Source organism: Ursus maritimus, unplaced genomic scaffold (assembly GCF_017311325.1).
Source record: "Ursus maritimus isolate PB19 unplaced genomic scaffold, ASM1731132v1 scaffold_4, whole genome shotgun sequence".
In the NCBI taxonomy this organism is placed as follows: Eukaryota; Metazoa; Chordata; class Mammalia; order Carnivora; family Ursidae; genus Ursus; species Ursus maritimus.
Window position 1 is genome coordinate 14,880,953 of NW_024426552.1, and position 27,674 is coordinate 14,908,626.

General features: G+C 40.4%; 1 protein-coding gene across 8 annotated transcripts in view; it reads left to right on the top strand.

The window, feature by feature from the left end:
- The window catches only part of GRIK1 (glutamate ionotropic receptor kainate type subunit 1), a 361,961-nt gene that overhangs the window by 250,450 nt on the left and 83,837 nt on the right, over nucleotides 1–27,674 (top strand). For all 8 annotated transcript variants that reach the window (XM_040621050.1, XM_040621052.1, XM_040621051.1 and 5 more), the window contains 3 exons: nucleotides 6,871–6,924; nucleotides 9,707–9,880; nucleotides 18,266–18,409. In XM_040621050.1, the coding sequence (XP_040476984.1) occupies nucleotides 6,871–6,924; nucleotides 9,707–9,880; nucleotides 18,266–18,409 (372 nt within the window). The remainder of the gene's footprint in view (nucleotides 1–6,870; nucleotides 6,925–9,706; nucleotides 9,881–18,265; nucleotides 18,410–27,674) is intronic.

The window sequence follows — 27,674 nt, forward strand, 5'->3', positions numbered from 1 at the left end:
CCAGGGTAATTGGAGGCATCGTTTTTATTACCACCATTATGAAAGTAGCTTCTTGCAAAAGGACTACACTGTATTCAACATCTTTATTCTCTGTTAACTTTCCAGACTTGTTCAGGACTTTGTGTCGATTTGTTCAATACTTTGCTGTTCAAACTTTTCTTCCATTGCGTTCTTCTTTTTTAAACATCATTTTTTTCCACCAATGTTCCCTGGATGTTGCAGAGAGTTTATTCTTTCAGTTCATGTAATCCTCCAAAATCTTTACCCTCTCCTTTTGGCGGGGTTGCCTAGTTCATTCTTCCAGGGGAAATCTTTTCTCCTGCTCTGTTGTCAGCAGTCCGTATCCCTTAAATATCATAATCTCTTCTGTTGTGCACCTGGGTGGTGCAATCTGGCTCTTCTAGTAGGATTATGTCCTGAAGCGAAACTAAATCTCATTGGTTTTCACTCCATTTATTAACATCTATTAACATCAGCTTCCTTTCTCCTCCTGACCATCCTCCTAGAGGGAGAAGCTTAAAAGAAACTAAGACTGAAAGATACTCCCAAAGAGTATGACTATTTCATTCACCAACACTTTGAGGAATATCCTTTGCTTTCCTTTCATTTCTCGTGGCGGGAGGAGGAAAGTGGCCTGGGTTTGTCAATGGCATACCACAATCTTCCAGTGGAAGGAAAAGCCCTAGACTGTTTGTGGGTGGCTTGTATCTGTCCCCATGCACATCATTAGCTTGTGTATGTGAAAGGAGGGACACAGAAAAATTTAGAAAGTTTTCAACTTCAAACACTTTTCCCCTTGATACATGCACTTGCTATTACGATACCAAAGTTGTCAGTCTCAGGTGCCAGGTTCACAGAAAGATGAGCAAATGAGGTGCATTGCTTTCCTACTGCTGGTGTAACAAACTTTCACAAATGTGGTGGCTTAAAAGAATACAAATGTATTCTCTTATAGTTGTCGCAAGTCTGAAGTCAAGGTGTTGCCAGGGCTGCATTGCTTTTGAAGGCTTTAGGGGAGAATCCATCCCTTGCCTTTTCTGGTTGCTAAAGGCTGTCCTCATTCCTTGGCTTGTGGCCCCACATCGATTGCCTCCCCCCCCCCGGTTCTATTTTCACATCACCTTCTCTGCCTTCTGACCCCCTGCTTCCATCTTATAAGGACCCTTGTGATTATATTGGGCCCACCTGGATAAGCCAAAGTAATCCCCCTCCCCCTCAGCGTAAACCCCCCAAATTAAAATCCTTAACTTAATCACATCTGCAAAGTTCTTTTATCACATATAAAGTGACATTTTAATAGATTCTCGAAATTAGGATATGAACATTTATATGGGGCCGTTATCTGGCCTACTCCACAAGGAGTTCTCTACGCCTAATGCTATTTTCTGTACATTCCACTGTTACCTTTGCAGATACGGGTGATGATCGTTTATTTTGGAGTGAGCTTTTTTTTTTTTTTTTTTTTACAATGATAAAGACTGATCTCAAGGCTTACTTATACCTAGCTTGTTCTACTGATGGCCAACATGAAAAAGTGTGTTGCCAAAAGCACATCTTTCTCAAAGGATAGTGTAGACACAGCCTACAGTACCATAGTTGGCAGGTGAGAAAGACCTATACCCTAATGCTCACACTTTCTTAAAATCACTGCTTGGAAACCTGATATCATTCAACTGATTTCCTGAAGATTACCTTGTGCTGAAATAAGTTATTTCTATCTTGAGGTAAAACCATTATTTTAACCACATTGCATGCCGTACATTTGGAAGTTGTTCACTTGAAATTATTGACTAAAGACTACGTCTGATGGTTGAGAATTTATCCTGATACTGAGAAGGCTGTAAAAGGAGCGATACACTTTAGGTTAGTCAATATAAAGTTCGAAGACACATATTTTTCAATGGAAAGATGCAGTAATAAAAACGCTTATAAATATTAGAATACTCAAAATTGTTCAGGAGTGCTCCAGGTTCCATTTTAAGTTTCTGCTACTATGATACCAGCATATGCCAATTGTTTGTGACATATGGCTTGCCCTTAGCAATGGATACTGAGAACGTGTAGAGAATTTTTTTGTTACTACCTCCATATCACTGCATTGCCTTCTGAAAAATGATCAGGTTGATGGTGCAGGCTTCTTGAGATACCAGAGCATGTTATCAGAAGACTTTTACCCATAGACTTCCCGGGTATCTTATAGGCCAACTGTGTCACCAACCACAGAAGTTAGAACCCACAAACTATGTTGGTCATCTTCATCTGGACTTGAACAAGGGCTCTCAAGACAAACTAAAACATGATCTTTGTGTTGCTCAGGTTATATGTGATAACCCGTCTAAATCCAAGAGGTAGGCTTTGCTGAGAACAATAGGACTACACCAAGGAAAGTCAATGCTGCTGTCAACGAGGTCATGAGTGTTCTGTTATAAAAGCTCCAGAGAGCAGATGGGGCTGCCATTGTTAATGAGCAATAACTGTGTTCCAGGGTATAATGATAACAGGACCATTAGAATTGTCCTTTTGAGAGTCAACTACCAGTGAGTTTTATTTTATCTTCTGATGATTCATTTTAACTGCAAAAGGAAGAAAATGGTAATTATTTTCAAGCCACCGAAACAACAGAATAGTCATGTGGCACTTCCATAATAGTATAATCCAGAGAAACTCTTCAAATAGGCATGAGTCACCCTTCCTCTTGCTGGTTTAAGGATTATGTTTTCTAGATAGCATGGAATATCATATATATGCAAAGAATCAAGACTTTCAGTCTTTTGGTATTGTTCTCTGTGTTAATCGGGGTTCTCCAGAGAAACAGAACTAATAGGAGATAGATATGAAAAGATTTATTATTAGGAATAGGTTCACGTGCCTCTGGAGGCTGAAAAGGTCCACAATCTGCCATCTGCAGACTGGAGGCCCAATAAAGCTGTGTTATAATTCCTGCTTGAGTTGGGAGGCCTGAGAACCAGAAGAGCCAGTGGTGAAAATTTTAGTCCAAGAGCAGGAGAAAAGCAAATTTCCAGCTCAGGCAGAAAGGATGAAAAAAGATGCATTCCTCCTTGCTCTGCCTTTCTGTTCTATTCAGAGTCTCAGTGGACTGGATGATGCCCACCACATTGGGGGGTCACCAATTGGTGACTTTGCTGAGTCACCAAGTCAAAAGCTTATCTCATCTGGAAACACCCTTACAGACACACCCAGTCTGGGCATCCTTTGGCCTGGTCAAGTTGATACATATAATTAACCATCACCATCTCTTTTGAGTTCTTACAACTGATTCTACAGGGACATAGAGTACGATTAACTTTTAATAGTATTTTGTTGGAGGCCTTTTTTGTTACTCTAATCCAGCCTAGCTACATGAGATCTGAATAGTCCATCCCTCTTTATGAGAAAAAGATCTTTCAGCTTCTCCCAAGCTTTATTTATTATGTGTTATCTATTTATTACACAAGGAATTAAATCAGCCTAGAAAATACATTTGAAACAGAGTGATAAATACTTTTTTTTTTTAAAGGGAGAGGAGTTGAAAAGAAGGGGGAAACTAGATAAGCAAAACAAAGCTGAATGGTGTCAGCACGCATAAAATATATACCTTGTATTCCTACTTGTTGCTAAAGGAGAACCCACAGTTTTCGCCCTCAGTGCCCCAGAAGTCAAAACAAAGTCATGAAAAAGAGCACTTACATGCCTCGCAATACTCATGAAACAGAAAATTGTATTTATTCAGAAAAAAACAGCTTGCTATGGCCCTCATAACTTTGTTAGTCACGTATCAGGGCGAAATCTCTAGAGGGTGATTTATGTCAGTATCTTTCCTCCCTCCTTGGCCAAAACCAGCACAGGGTCCCATCCAAACACAAGAGGGGGAGAAATGCAATCCTGCCATTTGCCCTTCCAGCTGGGAAATTGCCCTTCCAGAGGCACAAATTATGTCTAAACTATGGGTCTTCTAAAATCAAGAAGAGGAGTAAATACTGGATATTATCCCTCTTATAGATATGTAATGTTATTGAAAGGGCTGGATTTTATCAATCTAAGGCAATGATATGATGTCAAGGGTTATCAAATAATGATAATTCTGTTAAGAAACAACCATTGTTAAAAGAACATATTAGTGGAAGCAATGAAAGATAATATGCCATCAATATGAGTAGTATTGACAGCCACATTTATTACACATTAGTGTGTGTGGTGTGATGTGATGTGTTTTGTGCTGTTAAAAATGATTTAAAGATAGCCAGAATTAGTTTCTAGAAATACTGCCTTGGTAAAGTATACATTGCCTGGGTCGGCACCACCCGCCTAGTCTGGCAGACAAGTACACTATCAAAATTCAGAGAAGGTAGTGTTTCTAAGGAAAAAGTCAGTTTTGCAAAGATTAGAAAACTCCCCATATCATGATTATACTTTTTTTATTTGAAAAACTGACATTTATCTTGATGTGACATTTTCTTAATCCCTTAATGACTTTTAGTGGAAATACCAACGTGCAGAGAGAAAATCGTCATGTGAATGCAATACTTTTATTTATAAAGTATACTATCATTAAACGACAGAGCTGCTGGCCCCAACCAGTCTACAGACTCTCACATGGACAGTTGTTTAAAAAGCACCCCTTTTGGTGCTACTGGCTTAATTCTTACCCAGAAGCTTTTCATTCACCTGTGTCCTAGAGAGTCCACAAAGGTGGCAGGTGAATGATTCATGACTATACGTATTTCTTAATTCCCATTTCTAAGATGTTCAAGGGAAGAATCAGGAGGCACTGACCCAGGCACTAGGTAGGAAGGTCAAGTACAGAGTTTTTTCTAGTGTGCCAAATAAAAGGGTTCTTTCTGCAATAAAAGTAGACCAGTTAGCTGAATATTCACTGCATCGTCATAACTCTTTTCTAACATTAAATAAGAGGTATATCAAATGAATGTTTGCCTCCAGGAATTAAAAAAATAGTAAGGATTCGTTGAATGGTTGCTTAAAAGGCGGGGGGAGGGGGAGCCTATGCCCTCAATTGGTGACTAAATGTCTCCATAATCCAATTTTAAAAGAAAAGTCAGCCCAAGTGAAAAGCTAAACATTCAAGTGCCTTTTTGTTTCTTTTTCAGTTTCAGAAACAATATTTTAAATCTCAGTGTCCAGCTCTATATCTTGACATAAAACTTACCCCGTCCTCTTTGAGCAGGTAGTCTTGGCTGCAATTACACTATCTAATGACCAAAGTGAAAAATTAGATTCCTGACTGACCCCGACAGGTTAGCTCTTTATGCTCCCATGATATAAGAGACCAGCTAACAGGACCTCACCGCGCATGGCTTTAAACGTTATTGATGGCCCTAAACCAATTCTACCCTTTTTAAAATTCTTTTGTGTGCCTGGTCTTGTTATCACCATAGGAGTGACTTACACACGGTGGGCTCATGATTCAGAGAGTTTCCTGTCATTTGTCTTACCTTCATGACATTACAATTTCACTAAATATTCCTCTGGTCTCCACATTAGCAGAGAGGGCAACAGAAGCTCAGGATTGGTGTGTTCTGTGCTGTCCACGAATACCCTCTTCATTCTTTATCCCTTATCACATAAAATCGTTGGAGTTTACGTATCTCAGGCACTTTCTAGGACCTCTGATAACACGTGTTGCCTTTCCTGCGATCTTTTCAATCCGTCTCTTCAGTTGAAGTTATGAAAGTCTGTTCTTTGGTGTGAATGGACATGTTTTCCATGGAGTGGTGTTTCTCAACCAGTGCTATGAAATACAGAAACCCAGGCTCTGCTCTGAGGAATTCCAGTTCGGGATGTCTTTGCGATGGAGTCTAAGAATATCTGATTTTAAAACTTCCAGAGGGGATTCTCATTTGCATTCAGATTTTATCAGAGTTGTGGGGAAAACTGCCCTGCAAATTTAATTTCTGAGCCTTTTCTGTTCATTTCTATACAAATGCCAAGACACGGCACCCAAATAGTCCTTTGCTGACCTCCCCCCCACCCAAGGAAGGTGAGACCCTTGATTTAGAAAATATAGAAACCTTTCTTTACCTCCAAATCATTTGCAGCTGCTTCTTCTCAGTGGACACCATTTCCAGGAATCTAAAAGTAAGATCATATTTTAATAAACTGCCTCTACCTAGAACCCTTGTCCTTCCTCTTCACCTCTTTTCCCCCTTCCCTACCAGGTAAAAACAATACACACAGAACGTCCAGAACTGTCAAGATCCCAAGTAGGTAACTGAGGATCAAAATTAAGAGGCAGTGTGACATTTGTACAAGAACAGTCCCCGTCCTTCTATCTATAAACAAATCCTCTTTTCCCCTACTCAGACTGTGGGATAAGATGGGGAAAGCAGTAGTGAGAAAGGCTTCAGAGATATGCATATGTATAAATCCTCATTTAAATATATCTACATACCAGTATTGCAATTCAACATTTAATGAGTTCTTCTCCGAGGCAGTATGATAAGTATTAAAGCTAAGGAGATCAATAAAATATCTATCTAAGCATGAGGTTACTCAGACACTTAGGCAATAAGGATGGCAAAGCACTGTTATTAGGGACAGATCCAAATATTAAATTTGTTGCGCATAAACTATTTTTAAATTTTTTTTTTAATTTAAATTAGACCTACCACTTCAGTGAAGATCGGACATAGTCTAATGAAAGAGCATTGGATGGAGGTTAATGGCCCAGGTCCTCATCAGCCCACATCAGCCCCCCATCAGCCACTGATCTGTCTCAGGTTTCTGATCTGCTGAATCTGTGGTTTCCAAAGCCCCTTCCTGCTCTATGTCCTCAAGCTATTGCCGTTGCCCTGCTAATGATCTATTTCTTATTATAGTTCTGTCTGATTCTGTCCCCTTATTTCTCTTTCGCAGATTCTGTTCATGGGCATGATGACCGAGTACTATCACTACTTTTTCACAACCCTGGTAAGCACTTCGGGTGGAAACGCATTCCATGCTATAGGAAACAGTCTCCAGTTATTTCAAAAGTCAGCCCCACCAGTGCCAAAAACAGGATATTGTCATGGAGATTTGTCTTACTTTCCTCAGAATCCTGTAAATCCAGAAATGCTGAACAGCAGGGTCTTTCTTTCTTTTTTTTTTTTTTCTTTTTTTAACTAACATCAGTGCATGTGCATCTGGAAAGGGATTAAAATGATACTTTCATTAAATAGAAACTGTCAAAGTGCAAACGAGTCATAAAGAAGAATCATCTACGTTTTCTATATACATAGAAGGCACGCTAAAGTGTATCTTGGCTTTTTTGATCTTCTGCGATTTACCCGCCTGTGTCCCCAGATAGCTAGGTTAGCCGGGGTCACCGACCAGGTGTTTTGAAGATCAGGAAAAGGAGCACGGGACATGCTTTGCACAGGGAACATTTTTCACCCTTTAAAAAAAACATATCATGGTTCTGAGCCTAAGAAATTCAAAAGAAACTATCACATCCTTAATTTTGAGATTATCATATCAAGAGAGACTGATTTAGGGCATTTAACACATCAAAATAATGTGATAGCTCTCATTCAATTTTAAAAATCAGCCCCCCACACACACGCACGCACGCACACACACACACACACACACACTCCACTTTCTCACAGGAGAAGAAAACAAAAAAACCCAATCTTCTTTGCTAATCTGTAACGATGTGTCCACTGAAATCTACCCAAGTTCTGGGAAATTTCCTAAGAGTATCATTTTACCAAATAAAACTGGCAAGGTAAGCTGATGAGTAAGGGAAATGAAAGAATTTGGAACAAGAACCAGGCAGCTGTCCTTGAATACATCCTACTAATGGAAGCAGTGAATTCCACTCCTCATTCAACTATCTCTGGGAGCATGTAAGGGACACAGAGGACATCATGAGACCAAGGTACTGGGGCCGGTACCAAAATCATCACTGTTCCAGAGCTGGGGGCAAGGGAGTGGGAGGCAGGGCAGAAAATCTTGAACTAAAGTTTTCATGATCTTCCCTCTGTCGTTGACATCAGGCTTCTGTCAGAACAGTTGAAGAAACCCTTGAGAACTCGAAAGCTTCTTACTCAGGTCACAAGTACAGCCCTTCCCCCATCACCATGAACACCTGGGTTCTGCTCAAGGCAGCATGGACACCTGCCTCAGAACTTTCTATCATCCCTGGCTGCGCACACTCCTAAGAGCTGGTTTTGTTGAAATTTGAGAAAGAATTTGAACAATGAAACCTGAGAAGCCTGGTCTTCACCGAGACCCTTCGGAGGCAAACAACTTGCCCTCACAGTCTTCTTTTTTCATCCTTCGCTAACAAGCAGATGTTAAAAATCGGACCCTGGACTTTCCATATTCTATATTGCACAGGAACCTCAATTTGTAGGCCAACCTCATCTTGCACCTGTGCAGTGCATTCAGTTTAACACACAGTATTATGGACTGTGGAGTCCGCGAGCGATTCCATGTGCATCCTGGAATTTCCTGACTTCTTGTAGTTTGAGTAACTTTCCTTCTATTCATTGAGTGCGCTAAAGGAAATCATTCTTTTTAGGGTCTTATTCTTTAAATTTGCTTCCTTAAGCATTTTCCTTTCTTTTTATCTGTGTTCTGCCATGCTTTGCTTTTTATACTCTTACCATTCTTGCCCATGAGTATTGATAAAACTTAAAGAAGAAAGAAAGTTACGTAGTACAGGGGAAAAACTCTAACACTTTAGAAGACAGTAGTCTTTTTCTGATACTGAGCCAGGAGCACAGATCTGCCCTCTTAAAGCTCTACAGTCTAATCCAATGTTATCTTGGGAAAGGACAGCAGTGTAAAGAATTATTCAAAAGAACAAATCTGAGCGTATCTTCTGCAAATACAGATCGTGAGGTGTCTCTGAAGCTTCTTCTCCTTAGGAAGCACAGTCATCACTGGTCATGTACTATCTTGCATTACATTTCCATCAAATAGTTACACTGTTAGGAAGTTTTTATGGAAGTTTCTCTCTCTCTCTCTCTCTTTTTTTTTTTTCCCGTTAAATGTTATTTTGAAAGTTTGGTTTATTCTCAATGTGAGATATTTTTAATGACATATGTCAAAGTCAAACCTTTCTTCACAAGAAAAAGGTGAAATTTTTATATCATTTTAAATATGAATCAACAAGGGCAAGTTGCTTAAGCATCTGCCTTCGGCTCGGGTCATGATCCCAGGGTCCTGGGATTGAGCTCTTAGTAGGGCTCTCTGCTCAGTGGGGAGTCTGCTTCTCCCTCTCCCGCTGTCCCCCCTCCCCACCCCCTGCTCATGCTCAGTCATCCTTGGACCAGTCACATCACCACTCAGAACTTCAAAGTCTTCATCTGTAAAATAAAAGCATTAGACCAAATGGACACAAAGATCCCTCCCAACTCCCCAAACACTATATTCTAAAAAACAGAACTCTAATTTCTCAGAATATTGTCACCTGTGCCCAAGGGCATACTCTCTATTCACAGCCAAATTCCTCTTCTTGCTTTATCCAAATTCTAAGAGTATTGCAAAAAGATAGAGGGAAATGAAAACTGCTCACTGCCTTAGAGTTTCTCAGACAGTGTGCAAGGGGAGAACAACGGGAAGTGTTCTTTCATGAAGCAGTGTGAGGACAGCCGCCATTTTAGTTTTAATCCACCTGTTGCTTCTGCATTCATTATTGTGTTTTGCGTAAAGAATATTGAAAATGTTAACTCTTTCTACTTTTATCATTTTTAATACTGCGCAGGACTTATTTGCTTTAGATCTGGAACTGTACAGGTACAGCGGTGTGAACATGACTGGGTTTCGGCTGCTTAATATTGACAACCCTCACGTGTCCTCCATCATTGAGAAGTGGTCCATGGAGAGGCTGCAGGCACCCCCCAGGCCAGAGACTGGCCTCTTGGATGGCATGATGACAGTAAGTACTCTTACAATTACATCCTTTGAGCTGATGTTTGCATTCCTTAGGGGTGAGGTTAAGAATCTCATATGCTTTCTATAGTGTGAGTATAAGTATTATTATAACCTGTGCCTTGACTTGAATGAGAGAAGAAGGAGTAAGCTTTGGAGGTAATTCGAAAACCTATGCAGAGCTACCATCAAAAACTGCTATTTTCAGCTTTCTGACTGTACGTGTGTCTGACCAAAAAAAAAAAAAAAGGTAACAGGAGAAGCCACCACTGTCAGCCAGATGGAGACAAAGCAGAAACCAAAGCAAGGGTGAGTGGAGGGAGTTTTAGGCCTGGGAATGTGGCCCTGGGAAAGAGGGGAGGGAAAGAAGAGGCGTGAGCTGCCTGAAAAGTGATGCAGAACCAGTTTGCCTTCCTCACTTCTGCCGCATCTCCGTGAGTGGTGCACACGTGGGAAAACGCCCGCTCCGCATACAGTCGGTGCGTTCACATGCTTCCTGCCTGAGTATGGACAGGAACACCTTTGCAGACGCTGACAGTGATTCACACCAGCCATATGTTGCTCTCGAGGCAGATGCCAGGCCCACCTCCTGGCAGGGGAGGGATACTCTCCTGAACAGATAAATTGCAAACTGCTTCATCACAGAGCGTCTCGCTGACATCATTTGTCTTTCGTTGTCAAATGCATCTACTCTAGCTTTATTTCTCTAATGAAGCTCCCTGCATGATGAAGAAAAGAGCAGGAAAGTTTTTTTTAAAGCTTTCTATGTAGGAATCATGTCATCTAAAGGGAAAGATACTAGGATGTGGGCAGGTAATAGCATTTGAAATTGGCATAGTATTTCATTCTCTGTTCCCATCATTGAGAGAAGCGCGCTTGCTTTTAAGATGCAATTTACCGATAACTGAAAGGTATCATCTTGCAGAGAAACGAACATGGGATTTCTTTTCTTTTTCTACCATTTTTTTTATAAGAAACAAATGAATGGAAAAAAAAGAAATGAATGAATGAAGTGGTTCTGGATGATTCCATATTCAAGCTCCCTGACTGTTTTTCAAATCTGAAATAACTCTTAAAAGTATACAAAGTGATCCAGGAGATAATGATGGAAAGCATTTTGATACAAATGAGCCTTGGGTGATTTGAAACACTGTTTTGAATAGGAACAAGTAAAGAATATCCAGGGAAATTCCAGACTTTCTGAGAGGGGAGGGGGCAAGCTAGAGAAAGAGAGAGAGAGAAAAAAAAAGAGAGAGAGGCAGAGAGGTATGCTAATACACTTGTTTTTCTCTTCTTCCTCTTGGATTTGTAATTCCAGTGAATTCAAATATGGCTCAAACCCTCTGCCCACCCACCTTGCCTCCCAATGAGATTTCTATCACAGGCTGAGATCTCCAGTAATTGTTACCTGCCCTGGTATACACCACTAAAAAAGTTACAGTTTGGACTGTGTTAACACAGAGTGTGGATTCATGCCAAACATTAAATATTCATCACAAGTATGGCTTAATTTACCCAAAAAAGCATCTGTTGCGTTCAATTATACTGAGCTGACAGGACAGTTTGTGCATATTGACTGAGATGAGGAAAATCACTGAACAAGGGTAGAGCCACGCAAGTCACACCAACTCAGGCCAGGAATGGGGTGCTGCTACTCCCCCAGGACTGCTGCCGGTGGCCTGGGCAAATGGCAGTCCCATGGGCAGGAAGGCAGGGTCACGTCCCAATGGATGGAAGAGGTCCTGTTTTGCCTAAAGTTTACTACTGTCATCTCCCTTAAAAAAGGGATTTCTAGGCTCTGTTGTTGCTCTTGTTGTTGTTATTATAAACTATAAAAAAGGAAATGGAGATTTATCAGGAGAGAAGGGCTCACTGGGGCACTAAAAGTGGGGAGAATAGATAATCAGGTCATGTCTCTACTAGTCAAAAAAAGTGGTAGAACACAGCACCCACTAGAAGTTGGATCCCACAGTCATGCAGATCGCTTTCCCCCCAGTTTTACTGAGATAGAATTGATATATTTCATTGTGTAAGTCGAAGGTATACAGCATAACAGATTGACTTACATATATTGTGAAACAATAATTGCAATAAGCTTCGTTAGCATCCATCATGACCTACAGATATAATAAAAGGAAAAAAAATTAGATACAGTTTTGAAATTGATCCCATGAAGTATAATATTGAGCTTTATTTACCCAAAGAGGCCATTTTGCAGTTCACTGTTTCCTTTTGGATTCTAGTAAAAGGGGTCAATTTGGGGATGTGGAAACTGAGTCGCAACGAGGTTAAAGGGTAGGTTTAAAGGTATCCAGTGGACTAATCTCTGAGTCAAGAGAGCACATGCCATGTCCCCAAGCCGGGGTCCAGATCTAACAAATCTTTGTTCTTCTCAGGTTGCCTCTGTACTCAAACCGTTTTCTCCCCCACCTTCCTGATGAAAAGCCCCCGTGGTTTCAGTTCCACTGGTCTGTATTCCTCAGATCTCATGGTTCACTCTTTCTCGTGTCTGTTGCATCTGTGGCTCTCGCTGCCTAAAACCCTCCCCTGTTCCCATTTGCTGGAATGCCACTTCAGCAGAGAGACCTGGTATTCTGTCTCCCGCGGACTGTTTTCCCTTGTGCTGTAGCCCTACGACTTAGTACCCTGTGTTTCGATTGTTTGCTCTGTGCCTTCCCCTACAGGAGTATAAGCTCCATGAGGACAGAGGCTTTGTCTTTTCGTGATCTGCTTTATCCCCAGCACTAGAAAAGACCCAGCACAAAGCAGGCCTTCAATAAATGTGTATCTAATAAACTAATGCTAAATAAATAGGAATTGAGCTTCTGCTAAGACCAAGATGTTACATGAAAAATATTCATATAGCCCTACAATAAGTCTGTAGAAGTCCAAAGAGAGCTCCTATAAATAAGAAATAGGCATGCATAGTGACTATAGAGATTATACTAAAGTAATACGATTATTTTAAAAATTAGCTAAACTAACCACTCTTTATATTTAAGTAACGCCATTACTAGAATAGAGCTGCATTCTCTGAAATCATATGTGTTATACCGCTACACTCCAAGCTGAATTTTCCTGTTGCCCTTTATAGTTATATTTTTGTGTGTGCCACATACATATACAGATGCCTGTATGAATATATAATAGAGAAATGTTTAAAAATATGTTTAAAAATACCCATGTGTTTTTTACTCCCACCTACTTATCTAATTTCCTTTCATATTTTTAACTATTAAAAATTTCTTAGAACATCATACACTAAAAATATCTTCAAATAATATTATATATGTCAAAACACAACCAAATCTGAAAATCATGTCCAAGCTGAAAAATTCTGACTCCAGACTTAAGAGCCATGGATTAATTAAAGAAGAAAAAAATTTGACTTTAAAATAGGGTTAAAATTGTGTTAATGAAGAAACCTGGTACTGAGTCAATAGAGTTCAAAAATAGTGAAACTCGTTATTTAAAACATCTTGAGATCAAAAAAAGAAAGTGTTTTACCAACTGAAGTGTTAATTAACTCAATAGAAATTTGGAGTAATTTTACAAAATCTACTTCATTTCTTTTCACTCCGTTTAAATTTCTCTTAGCACTTGGGCTGATTCAATCTATTCGCTTTGGATAGACTGGGATAATGGAGTGGCCCATTTTCAGGTGGACTCCTCTCTGATTGTGAGCAAAAACTGTGTATGATTCAACAGTGCATAGGAATTATAATAACAACACAACACTGACCTGTCATTGGCCTTCCCAGTTCTTCAAATGTATTCACAGTATCAAGTTCAGTCAATAGCCGTATGTTACATGTGAGCATTTCCTATAATCATGATCCAGAAAGAGGCACCTTTGAGTGTCTACTTAAGTGTCCACTTTTGCTCCAGTGACGAATGACAATGGGCTGTGGAATTCAATGGAAAAAGCAAGATCTTTCCAGAGGAGGAAAGCCTAGATTAAGTACTGGCTAGGTCCCCTGAATAAACGGCCCGAGCAGGTTATAGAGCCTCTCTGAGCTCCTTGCTTATCTGTAAATCTGTGTAATAATACTTTACAGTGTTACTCTACAGATTAAATTAGATAATATATACAAAACCTCCAGGACACAGAATTGAGTTTACTTGATGGTACCGGCTGCTATGCCAGGTTGTAGTCAATAATGGAACAAAAGGCATTCTGAAATCCGGAGGCAGAATCCTCACTTGCTTACAAGAGACATATTTCTTGGTTTGTGCATGTAGCCCAAGACCGTCCCTTACTGGGGACCTGTATGACCTTGTGCGACCAGTGGAATCACCCAGGTATGTTTTCCAACTCCACAAAAGGTCCTCTTTTCCCAATTTCTCACTGTCTCTCTCAAAAGCTGAAAAATACTTATTGAAATTATAATATGCTGACCTCTGTGCCATGTTTCACTGGATCTACTAGAGCTGTTGCCCTAATTACTGAATTTCTAGATTGTGAGTCCTTGATTATAGCTTTGCTCCCTTCCCCCGACCATTTCCAAACCCCAGTTTCCTTGTGGGTTGCTCCTGCCAGCATCTTGGACCCTCAGGATGTTCACTGCCTCTCCCACCACTTTGGCTCCTGAGCAGCACCCACCCCCGCAAGAGAAACCAGCTAATTCATACTAACAGACAAATCTTGCTAGCTCTATGATGTGGGTGAGATATTTGGATTTTAATAGAGGAATCAGTGAGAGAGTAAATTTAGGAAATGACAGGGAAGGGTGTCATTTGGGAGAGCTTCTCTTTCAGAAAACTGCCTTGTCCATCCATAGCAGGTTAGCGAATATTTCTGAATTTCCAGAGAAGATGGGAAATCTATACTTTTTGCCTACTAACTCCACAAAGACTAAGTTCTTCCTTCAGCACTCCAATCTCCTCCAGTTTTTTCCAACAATGTTACGTACCAGTAAGGCATCTACAAAGCCACATCCTGTTGTTAGTTCTCCTTCCTAAGGGGTCACATTTCACTGGATTGTGTTGGGGTCCCCAACACCACATTCAGGTTTGATGATTTGGTAGAAGGACTCGCAGAAATCAGAAGAGCTGTTAACTTGTAGTTGACAGTTTATTACCGCAAAGGGATATGGACTAATATCAGCAAAGGAGAAAGCTGCAAAGGGCAAAGTCCAAGAGAAACTGTGTGGGAACTACTAGTGGTCCTCGCCCAGGGAAGTTGCATTGACAGTACTTCAATCTCTACAGCAATGATGTGGGACAGCATGTATGAAATGTTGCCAACCAGGGAAGCTCACCCAAGCCTTGGTGTCAGTCAGTCACGTAGGCATCGAGCATCCCCATTGCTGACCTTAATGACTCGGTCTCTAGCCATTCTGGAGGGCAAACTGACACAGCATGGCCCAGGGCCCCAGATGAACAAAAATGGGCAATCACCATAAATCACATTGTTAAACTGTCTAGCATGGCCCATTACCCCCAAAGAATACAGAAAACGCTATGATCAGGGAGGATAGTCAGTTTCAGACATTATCTCCCAGAAGCCAGTCAAAAGCCAGTCTTTTCTTTGGAATACACACAGTGTGAGCACCCCAGTCCTGCTGAGTTAACCCTTTATTGGCCACTGTCGTGATAACCAAAACATGGTGTGAAACTGCTTTTCATATGCTTGTTTCATGATCCATGTTGAGGGTAAAGAGATTTTCTTAGGGGCAATGAGTAATGTGGTTTCATTCAGGCTTTTGATATAAATAAAATGTGAACATAAACCTTTCAGAAAAATAAAATCTGAAACACAGGCCAATTTCTTTTATATTTACCTAAAATGACTTGAGAGTTGCTGCTGGATAAGCTGGCCTCCAGCATAGAACTAAAAAGGGAAGGAAATTCAGGGGTGGTTTATTAGTGCTATAAAATAGGTAGAGACATGTCTCCTCCATCTAAGAAAACATTGCATGCCAAAGGGAAACAGTGGTTTTAGAATAAATGGTTTTCTTCTTTGAATTTGAAAAGCACTGATCAGGCCCATGGGTTTGAGGTATGTTATTATCCAGCCCAGTGTGGAAGCAGCCTTGACAAAGAAAGTCAAAATCCTTCCTAAACCCAGCTTATGGAAAAGTTAGATCAAAACTTCACTCCTCACACTTGTCTATCAAATCCTTCCATTAGTCAATTAGGGAATACACATACAAATTTGTTAAAAAGTATATTCCACTGCTAAAATGGTCCAGGTCCCAACAGCATAGCATTTAAGGGCTAAGTTTACAGCCTGAGTTGAAATTCTCACATGCAAGTTATCAAAGTTATTTCCTAAAGTTGCTTCTCCAAGTCTCCCTTTTCCTGTTGGCAAAATGGGGACAATACCTATTTAAAGGCATCTTTTCAATAATTTAAGGCGATGACATGTGTAGAATGTTTATAGTGCCTGGTGTGTAGTAAGTTGTCCATGAACATTCACCATAATTGAGCTATTACTGGAATTATTAAATCATCAGGCAAATATTTGCTTTAGGGACAGCTCAGCTTCATGGTTGAGAACATAAACCCTAGCACCAAATTCCTGGGTTTGAATCTTGATCTTGCCACCACTAGTTTGGGGACACCATTTAATCTGGTCATATCTTTACCCACAAAGGAGTAAGGTTATGGTGAAGATTCGGTGTTTGCAACGTTAAGAACTTGGTAAAAGTCAGCTATTATTATTGAGTTTCAAAAAGTCTCATTCTGCCAATGGATTACTCTCCTTCAATTACACCAAATTAGCATAGCAGAGTAGTGAAGAACATGGGTGCTAGAATCAGATAGTCAGGGGTTCAAACCCTGGCCATGCAGCTGATTAACAGAGTGGCCTTGGACTAATCACCTAATTTCCCTGAGCCTCAGTTTTCTTATCTATGAAATTGATTATATACCAGTTTTGAACTGAAATGATCAATACATTTTTAAGCTTTAACAATCACCACCACTACCACTACTGATCTAACTTCTATATGTCAATCATATAAGTGAAACAATTTATCTTAGAAGCACATCTTAAAACCTTGAGATTATACAGTTCTCATAAAAATGTATTTTATTTTGAGGTATGAGATAACATTAATTCGTTCAGCAAACATTTATTAAACAGCTTTAAATATCGTTTACGTGCCAGTAACTGTGCTAACCGCTAAAGAACGAAGTCGAACATTGCTGCATTCACAAAACCCACGTTCTTATTGAGAACCTGATGTCACTATAAATGCATATGGAAAATGCAATGATAGAGATTGCACAAGATACAGGCTTAAAGTGGGGATAATCTCTGGACTCACAGATGGATAAAGTGTGAGATGTAGTAACCCTTACCCTCTCTCTCCACTTCCATTAAGACATGCTTTCAGTAAGTGCATAGTAAATGTTGAGCGAATCAATAGATTTCTGGGGAAAAAAGAAAAAAAAAAACCACAGGATAACCTTTGACCTATGACCTGGATTCTAGATTTAACTACACCAATTATTGGCTATATGTAGGACTCGACATAAGTCAATATCCTGTCCGGGGGTTGGTTTTTCTACCTAAGTAATTTTATCTACCTGTCTATTGATTTGTGGAGCTTATTGAAAATTTCAAATGAAGTTCCAATGAAAACCTTCAACTAAAATGTAAAGGTATTATACAATTTTATCCTTAAAGAAAACCCCAGGGCAATATTTTTTTTATAAAACACTCGCAGTTTTGTGTGAAATTTTGCAAATGAGAGAAATTTCAGTAGGAAGGGAAGAATGAGATGCTCAACCCCCCAAAGCAAGGGCCACTTCCACTCTCTATCAAAAAGCAAATGCTGACAAAAGTAGGCATATTCTAAGCAAGTTACACAGGTGTGTTTTTCAAAAGCTCTTCCACAACCTGCTGATGAATTTGATTCCACAATGTAAACCTTCTTGACTCTGGTAAATGGAAGTGACCAACACAAGTATCCCTATTTGGAAATTGCCCATTAGTTTCGCTTGCAGCTGTTTCTTTCCACCAAATTGAAACAAGTAAATCAATATATAAATAGGTATAAGTCCTGAGAAACAAAATCTGATATTGAAATGTTGAGGCATAGTAGCGTCTAACTCAATGTAGCTGATTTTAACAATTGTGCTTAACATAGAAGGTGCTCCAAAAATGTTTGCTCCCTGAATCACGTCTTTAGTGGCTGATAGGAAGTTTCTGTGTTTTTTTTAAGAACTCAAAACAAAGCAGAGCTATCACTCCACTTTACTGTGAAGTATGAGGTATTATTTTAGAGAAAAATAGCTATCAGAGAGAGAAAACTGTTCAGCTGGAAATAAATAGCTGTTGAGACAGACAAATGGGAGGTTAGGAAGCAAGTAGAATGATTATGCAGGTAAAGGAACAGAAGCAAGGTGGAATTGAAGATGTGGTGTGTGGTTTCCTCCACAGACTGAAGCAGCTCTGATGTATGATGCGGTGTACATGGTGGCCATTGCCTCCCATCGGGCTTCCCAGCTGACCGTCAGCTCCTTACAATGTCATCGACACAAGCCATGGCGCCTTGGACCCAGATTTATGAACCTAATCAAAGAGGCAAGTGCTACTCATTCATGGCCCAGTTCTTTCCTAGCCACAGTGATTTGACTTGTTCATTTAGTGTGGTCTTCCCACATGGCTCTGTTGGCGTGATATCTATAAAAGAGGAGAAACCATCATTATTCAATCTGCTGGGATTTCACTGATATATGTTTGTCTAGAAGAACTACCAGGAATTTTCTAGTGTGATGTTGAGAAGTTCAAAGAAGCTACCAGATCGTAACATTCACCTTCCTTCATCTCAACCATGGTCTCAGTTGTTGCTGGCTCTTCTCCACATATGTTCATAAGTTCATAGGTGCTTACTCCATGCCCCATTGAATCTAAGAGTGGGTTGGTCCATCACTGCAGAGTACCAGGGATAGTACTCACATTATCAGCTCATAATCCCAGTAGTTTCTTAAATATCAGGTTGTATAGGACTTAATAGAAGGACCTCTTTGTCCTAATGATATAATAATTTTGCCATTTGTCAGCAAACCAGAAAAGTCCAGTCTATTCAAAACATAACAAGTGTACTAAAAGATTTTCAAGAGTAGGGGGGATTTGGTGAAGGCGAGTTTTTCATGATTACCCTGGGATCCTGGACTGTCCCCTACAATTTCCTTTTCTCTGAAGCAATTTGACTTCTCTTTATCAGATCCTGTTTTAGACCCTGAGATTCCTCAGAGATATGTATCCTTGCATTACCTTTGACGTCAACATACACCTCAGGGTGTGTCTGGACTCGACAAAATGAAATGAGGCTTAACTGAGTGCGCACCCTATTCTATGCTGCTGCTCTCATGTTTTCTCTATAGGATGCGGAAATTTACCTGCCAAGTGAGGAGTATCTTTATTGCCCTCTGTATTAGAGAAGGTTGAGTTGAGACAACGCCATAAAAAGAGAAGAATGGGAGGGACATAGTGCAAAGGAAGAATGCCCAGCCAAGGGCAAGGGCAAGGGCAAGGGAGAAATGCTACTTTGGGTTCCTTCCGGTGGTTTGTTTAATCTACTTCCCCATTGACAGCTGACTCTAATCCGTAAGGGTGAGAACCAGAGGCAGTATGCATGAGGTTTAATACTGCTCAGGCTCCAAAGCAAGGCTGGATCTAGCGTATGGCAAGCAACAAAGACTACGCTGGGTACATGATTTAAGGAGGCACTGACTCTCAGGTCTGAGCCCTGCGCTTATAGGAGACTGTGAGGGAGTACTTCCTTAAATTTTGTGCCCCTGGAAACCTCTCTGATCTCACTGTAGTCCTGGCATGGTCGCTTGGGTTTAAATCCCAGCTCCACTAACATTTATGAGCAATATAATCTACATAAGTTACTTAAATCCTGTGTCTCAATTTTCTGTTCTGTAAAATGGGAATAATACCTTCTATCTCAGAGAATTATTGTGAGGATAAAACTAAGGGTGTGAAGAATAACACAGAACCATAGTAAGAATCTGAGATATTAGCTATTCTCTTACAATTGGGATAGACTACTACTAATAGCCTCATTCAGTTTACTGAGTGGGATGCCAGGAATTTAAACCTGGCAACAACAACAACAAAGAAATCACAAATAGGCATGAAATGAAATACGCTTTCTGACAGCTACACAAATCTGACATACTGTGCCTAATGGAAAAACATTGCCCAGCCTCTTCTCTCCCCGCAGCGATCATGGGTAGGTCCTGAATCGCCATCCTGATCTTGAACAAGAAAACAGCTGGTTTCCTTTCATCTCCTGCCAGCGCAAGGAGAGGCAGGAGGCCACATGAAAGCTTAAGATCAAACACTTGGAGCACCCCAAGCACCTTTTTGCTTGTACTTAGGTTGCATAAGAAGGTAAAATTACCAAGCCACCGTTAGGGATGTTTAAAGAAATAATGAACTCCAAGATGAGGGACGACATTGAAAGGAAGAAAACATTTTACGATCTTTTACTCCAGAGAGCAAATTCCCCATTCTCAGGCTCCACAGTTAGGAGTTGAAAGGAGAGGCAGGTCATGGATTAAAAAGTTTTATCGCTCATCTTTTTTGTCTCCTGTGTTACGATGCTATATGCCACTCCTGGCAGGCTAGAGGGACCTGCAGAGATGGGGTGGGGGCGACCAGGAGCAGGGTCCCAATCTGTTGAAAGATTGCACAGAGTGAATTCTGAGACAGGCGAAAACATGCAAAAGTGAGAGAATGTAGATGTTTCTTTCAAGGAATACATAATTCAACAAAACTTTGCAGGCGTCAGGTTTTATTAAGAAACATGAAATAAGGCGCGTGGTCCTAAAACTTCTCCAGGTCCTTTCTTTTAGAAACTCTCACTTTCTAAAAGATTTCCAAACTCTAATCAGAAATCATGTAAAGGAGCAAGTCAGCAGATCAAATTTATGGGGTGAAGATCAAATCCGTCACAGGAGGTAAACTTTCTGAGCTCAGAGGTGGTTGTGTGTGTGCTAATCCCTGATAACTTCACACATCATTTAGAATCAGTAAGCCTTTCAGACAAGTCTTTCAAGCTAACCATCTTTCACTGTTTCAGGCTGCCTAAAGAGGAAGAATTAAAGAACATTTTAAATCTGGTAGAGTGTGTTTTAGTGTCATGTCTCCGGGCATTTGCTAAACAAATGTATTAGGAGATTATAAATTCCCGCCCAGCAAGCAGTCCTGGGGCTCCGTTACACAAGTAACAGTAACTTGGCACTACAGGAAACTCTCTCCTCCCAAAGTGGAAGATGTGGTTTCTACTATCTAACTAACATAAATTCTACGTAGTGGAGGAATGGCAGGCTTCCTTTGAAGCTATGCTATGTCTGGGATGAAACCTACACTCATCAGCAGGATCCGTAGGCTCTCCAGTGATCTGGTTCCTTATCTCCTACGCCATCCCTCTCATCTCCTGCCCCAACTGCAGCATTTGCTGAACCTCCTGGGGCTCCCTGAACCTGCCGTATGCTCCTACTATATTCTCTTGCCTCTGACTGAAAGGCCTTTATGTCTCAACTCAAGCACTAGCTTCTGTGTGCTTACCTTGCCTCATACATTTTGGCTCCTTACCTGCATTATAGTTGTTGTTAGACCACCATATTTATTTACATGTCTATGTCCAAGCTGTGCTTTTCCAGTCTTGTTTCCCTAGTCTTTGAGTAAGACTCAGCATAGAATGAATACCCAGTAAGTAAATGCCAAGCAAGTGAATGAACTAATGAATGAATGAATGAATAAGCAAAGAAACTGAAGAACACATGCAACCTACAAGCAAGTACTTTAGGACACACGTGGTACATGAATATCATATCCAGAAACAATCCAATGAGGCAAAACCAGGATCAGCTAGACTTGTCTATGGACCATAGTTCTGGTGGGGCAGTGAGGTAGGGATTTGAGGAATAGGCCAGCCTATTTAACTCTGGCACTGGGGGCACAGACCCCAAGACTTAATTGCAATTTGCTATTTATGTGAACTTAGTCATTGAGACCCTTTGTTCTCAGTTTCCTCTTCTAAAAATTGCAGTTAAAAATCCCCATCCCGTATGTTTGTGGGGATTACATATATATAGCCTCGCAAAATGTGTGGCATGTGGTGTTGCTCAGTAAAGGGTAGTTACCATAAATGGAATGTCCTGCTAGAAATGTCTATCAGGGGCGCCTGGGTGGCACAGCGGTTAAGCCCCTGCCTTCGGCTCAGGGCGTGATCCCGGCATTATGGGATCGAGCCCCACATCAGGCTTTTCCGCTATGAGCCTGCTTCTTCCTCTCCCGCTCCCCCTGCTTGTGTTCCCTCTCTCGCTGGCTGTCTCTATCTCTGTCAAATAAATAAATAAAATCTTAAAAAAAAAAAAAAAAGAAATGTCTATCAGGTAAGGCGGTTGTAAGGAAGAAATGAGGCAATCCACATGAAACATTAAATATATTGCCTAGTGTAGGTAAGCACTGCATGATTGCTATTGTTCTTATTGGCTTCAACATTGTTGTTATTAGAGCCCAAGATGACGTAGCAGTATCTGTAAAAAGGAGGACAGGACCTAGCAGTGGAAAATCAGGAGTTCCATGGACATTGGCATGACACAGGAGGCCAACTGCAATGATGCCAGGGAATGAGAGAACTTTCCATCACGGAGCATATGCATGATTGTTTAGGAGGGACAAAACATTAGGTAATCAGCAACCAGGTAGAGCTAACAGAAAACCCTGACAAACCACATCTCAGGTTAGTCTGAGAAATAATAGCTGAATGTGGCGGCTTAGGAAGCTAAAGTCCTTCCTGTCTGCGGTCAGAGTCACTCTGGACCCAGAGTAAGTTCCAGCCCTGTGGGGCAATCAGTGGGAGCAGCTGCAGCAAAAGCGGGCACAGTGAGGCATCTGGGAGGAAGAGGGTCTGTAATCACAGGTGCTGGAAAAGGCCGTGAACTGTGGGTACAGTGAAGTGAATCGTCTATTTTAGGTTATGTCAGTGGTTCTTAACTATTTTCTGAGTTACAGACCCTATATTAAAACTGTCTTAATTGTTCCCACGAAAGGCATACAAATTCATCTGCAATCTCAGGGGCCTTACAAACACCTTGGTTTGCCCGAAACCCATGTTAAGAGTGTCTGAATTGGGTGTTGAAAATAGAATTTAGTTGAAAGAGTGTTCCAGTATGGTGAACAGCAACAGTATAAATGAAGCATAAAGAGTTCTGTTGGGGTCAGAAAAAGTGGTCCCATGTGGAAGTGGTGAGAATTGAGTTTAAGTAAATATGGAGAGATAATTGGTGAAAATTGCCTGCTGAGCTGAGAAATTCAAATTTGATTGATAATTGGTAGTCACTGTTCTTGAGACACAAAAATATGGTATTTCAGATAGTTTATCTTAATAGCCTTCTGTAGGTTTGATCAAAACAGATAAACCCACAAAGATTATTGAGGAATTATAGACATCTTGGTTTTGAAGTGATCATCATTCATAAAGAGCTAAAGGGGGAAACAAATTGCTCAAGAGAAACATACGAGTATTTCTTGACTTCTTCCTTAGGTCTAAATTCATGCATGTCTTGCTGCCACCCTCACATCCACAAATTCCCAAATAGAAAGAATCTGTTGTTTTATCTATTAAATCTATTATTGCTACATAAGCCCAATGTCAATAAATGACAATGTTAACTAGGATGCCAAACAAACACAACTAGTGGGACAACAAAAGCAATTTAGTTTCGTTCCTACCGTCCACTTACAATTGTTCAGTGAAAATTGGTAGATTTTCCATGATTTTTGTGTTTACTTAAGGTAATGACAGCCCTAGAGTTCCTTTAAGTGGAATCACAACTTAGTAATGTGAAGTTCTATTCTAATATTAATCAGAAGTCCAACTTGATTTAACATCAAATTTCTCTTCCCTTTGCACTCCAGTCCACTGGAAGACTAGAGAAGAGAAGGAATGTGATTTGTGGTTGGTTTCTCCTCATTCTCCTTTCCTTCCTCCCTTCCTCCCTTCCTCCCTTCCTCCTTTCTTCCTTCCTTCTTTCCTCCCCGAGCCAGTAGCCGTTACACCTCCCACCAGGCTCAAGAAGAGTAAGGACTGTTTTGCTTGGTGGAACTGCTCTGTGCTCTCTGGGATCAGCAAATAGTGTAAGCTTGTGTCGCCGGGTGGGTCTGGGAAATTTTTAAACCTAACTCTTTTTTTTTTTTTGAAGACTTTTCTTTGACTCTTTATGATTTTCTGTTGCGCAGTCTCTCCCCATGTTTCTTTGACTTAGCCAATGGATCTCTTTCAGATGGAAGTGTATCATGTTTCCTCAGCCCCATGACATCCGTGGCTTGCTTTTTTCTGCTTTTTTCTGCTGAAACTTCCTCACCCCTGTAGATAGTCCTTGACTATACTCCCCCTGAGGCACTCTGGATCCAAATCTGGCACCCACTCCTTCCTTCCTCGGATATCCTGGGAGTGCCTCTGATCGTGATGCAGCACTTTCTGGTTGGTCCTCACCTCAGCTGGTCAGTGCTTGTGTAGTCCTCTTTTGTCACCTAGGAGCCACACCACAGTCCATAGTCTACCTTGACTTCCTCATGTTTGAGTCAGCCATTGGTCTTCTGCTTCTCCAACTGCAGCCAACTTGTTTCAGATTTCTCTGAATGGCCCCCTGAAATCCTCCTTACCTGGATTCAAAAATGGCATCCTGAAGGCAGAAGAGGGTGGCCTCAAAGAGAGGTAACAGCTCTCTCCAGAGAAATGTGTCCAACAACGACCTCTACCATGCATGTGATATCTTTTATAAATCTCATGGTCAGGTCCAAAAAATCTGGGACAACCTCTGAGGGGCACTTCCTTTGCACTTACGCATAGGAAACTTGAGTGTTTATCTACCCGCTCTGGTATCCTGATATCTATTGTATTGGTAACTAGCTTGAAACATTACATTAAAATAGAACTTGTCACTCAAACCAGACTTCTACGGATTGGCTAAACTTCTCCATCCACCTCAGAACACTCATCTAATTAATTAAGTCCTGTTAACTTTCTATCGTAAATGTTTTGCAACGTTCCTTGCCCACCACCCTCATCCTTTCTCACCTGGATCGACCCTTTTATAACTACCGTCCACGTATAAAGTGGGCCTATAAAGTCCACGTATAAAACCCGCACATGAAGAGTGAGGTGCATAAATGTGTAGTAGGTGTCCCACCCTCTACAAACAGAAACTTGCCTGTAGTTTTCTTCATTCACCATGCTTTTCTCACACAGCGAGACAGATGGGCTTCTCTTTTCCAGACTAAAACCTGCTTGATGACACCCCCTTTGTCCTATGTCCTTTCAGCCTGGAAAGCACTGCCTCCCAATGTTTACTTGGGCTAACTCTTATTCAGAACTAATTTTCTGTAGCGATCCTCTCCCGAACCTCTATTTGGGGTGATCCTCCGCTGAACTCCGTGGCTACGTCACATCTCTATGTTGGCACTTAACGTGCTTCAGCCAGGCACCGTAAGACCTTTCCCTTGAACAAGGACACAGTCGATTTATCTCTGTGTCCTCAGAGCTGTGCCTGTACCTGGCAGGCATTTAAAAGATGCTTATTGAACAGAACCCAGCAAGTTAAAATCCACCAAACTCTTAATAAATTTTGCTGATCGAATGCTTACTTTTAAACTATATAAATAGTTCCTAATTGATCTGGCCCAAAATAAATTTACTATATAGGAGTGAAAATTATTTCCAAATGCCTATGTATATGGGATCTCACTGAAAATATGGACAGGTTTCTGCCACTGTTTCGCCATGAAATTGTAATTTATTTGTTCTATTTTGATGAAATGAAGATGATTAATTTGAATATATAAATGAGATCATTGAATTTAAGCTTTTTAAAAATCAAAGCGTAGAAGATAAAATTCTCCACTGAGGCACCTATACATTTGTCTCGATATTTATTTGAACTCTTACTTAATAGGTCAGTATTGAGTGTTTGGGGCTTTTTTATATGGGATCCAGGTGAAAAATTACAGAGCTGAAAAAAATTGAAGCCCCTGGAGAAGCAAAGCTCTGACATGTCTTCATCCTGCTGGGGCTCCACTGAGTAACACTTCCCATTATCGCATGCCATTTGACTTTGATTGCCAGGACAAGCTGTCCCTTGGATTAATTAGACAACATTGGATCTGACAGCAAACTCACTCAAATCTCTACTGTTTAGAAAACGTTGTATTTGTAGATCTCATTCTGCACCTATTGAAAACCACCTGTGTTCTAACTCAGTCTTCAACACCACCACGAATTTTGCACTGTGTAAATGAAAGACACTTATCCTGGTACCCTCTTACATTGAAGACATTTAGACCTGAAGAAAGAGTGGATTTTTCAGGCCCTTTCCTCCTTTCCCATACAACTCTGGACAGAGAAATGAGATCAGTTCCTAAACGTTCATAGTTTACAGTTTTACCAATTATAATACTCTGGTTTCTCTTCAGATCGCATAAATCTTTCGCCTTTTACAGTTTTACCAATTATATACACTGTCTTATATGTAACTAAGGTGTTAAGAAAACCTGAAATTGGCAATCAGTGTCTAGGTGAATAATCACCTGTCAGAAATGAGAAAAGGGGGTGTTGGAATAAGATGGGAGGTTTTGCCAAATTCTCCTTAGTTTGTGTGATTCTGAATAACGTTAGTATTTATCAGGTAGCTTTCAGAAATTCAGGTCAGTTACCCTCCTTCTCCCACTCAGCTGCTAATGTCCTGCTTCTACCCTGCATTGATTGAAGAATTTGCTTTCAGTACCACAGTCTACATGCATGTGTGTATATGTGCATGTGGGCACACACACATACAGGTGTTTAATTTGCTTAGAGGAATGTCATATATACATACGGTGATGTGTGGGTGCGGGTGTGCTTTGTGGCTGTGTGTGTCTATATATTTCACTCAGCAATTTGCTGTTCTAATCAATCGTACTTAAGTTTTGAAATATATCTAGGTTGATGCATATTTGTTCTTTTTCCAGCTTATTCTTTTTCATTGAAATCTACTGCTCCATCATTCATTCATTCAACAAATATCTACTGAATACCTAGCATGGGGCAGACACTATTCTAGACATCAAGAATGCAATAGTGGGGGAATCAGACATATATAAAAGGAAACATAGTACTTCAAATGATGACAAGGGGTATCAGAAAAGCAAAGTTCAGAAGAGTGTAGGGTGTGCAGGGGTCCTTGAAGGAAAAAAATTGCCATTGCTATATTATATAGGGTAGTTAGAAAGCATCTCACAGCTAATATGAAACTTGAGTAAAGCCTTGAAAGAAAAGAGGGAACCAGGTATGCAAATATTAAGAGAGTAAAGAATCCAAGTAGAGGAACAATTCATTTATTGAAAATACAGTTGACCCTTAACAACAAGGATTTGAAAAGTGTGGGTCCGCTTATATGAAGATTTTTTCAATAAATTCAGTATTGTAATGTATTTTCTTTTCCTTATGATTTTCTTAATAACATTTTCCTTTCTCTTGCTTACTTTATTGTAAGAATACACTACATAGACATATAACATGCAAAATATGTGTTACTCCACTGTTTATGTCCTCAGTAAGGCTTCTGGTCAACAGTAGACTATTAGTAGCTAAGTTTTCAGGAAGTCAAAAATTATATGCAGCTTTTTGACTGTGCAGGGGATCAGTGACTCTAACCTCTGCCTTATTCAATGGTGAGCCATACTTCAGTGTATTTATCCATTCCCTTATGAATGGATATTTTTTATTCCTCTTTTTTCTTTTATTCTTGGCATATAGAAACAATGGTATGATGAACATCTAATGGTTTCT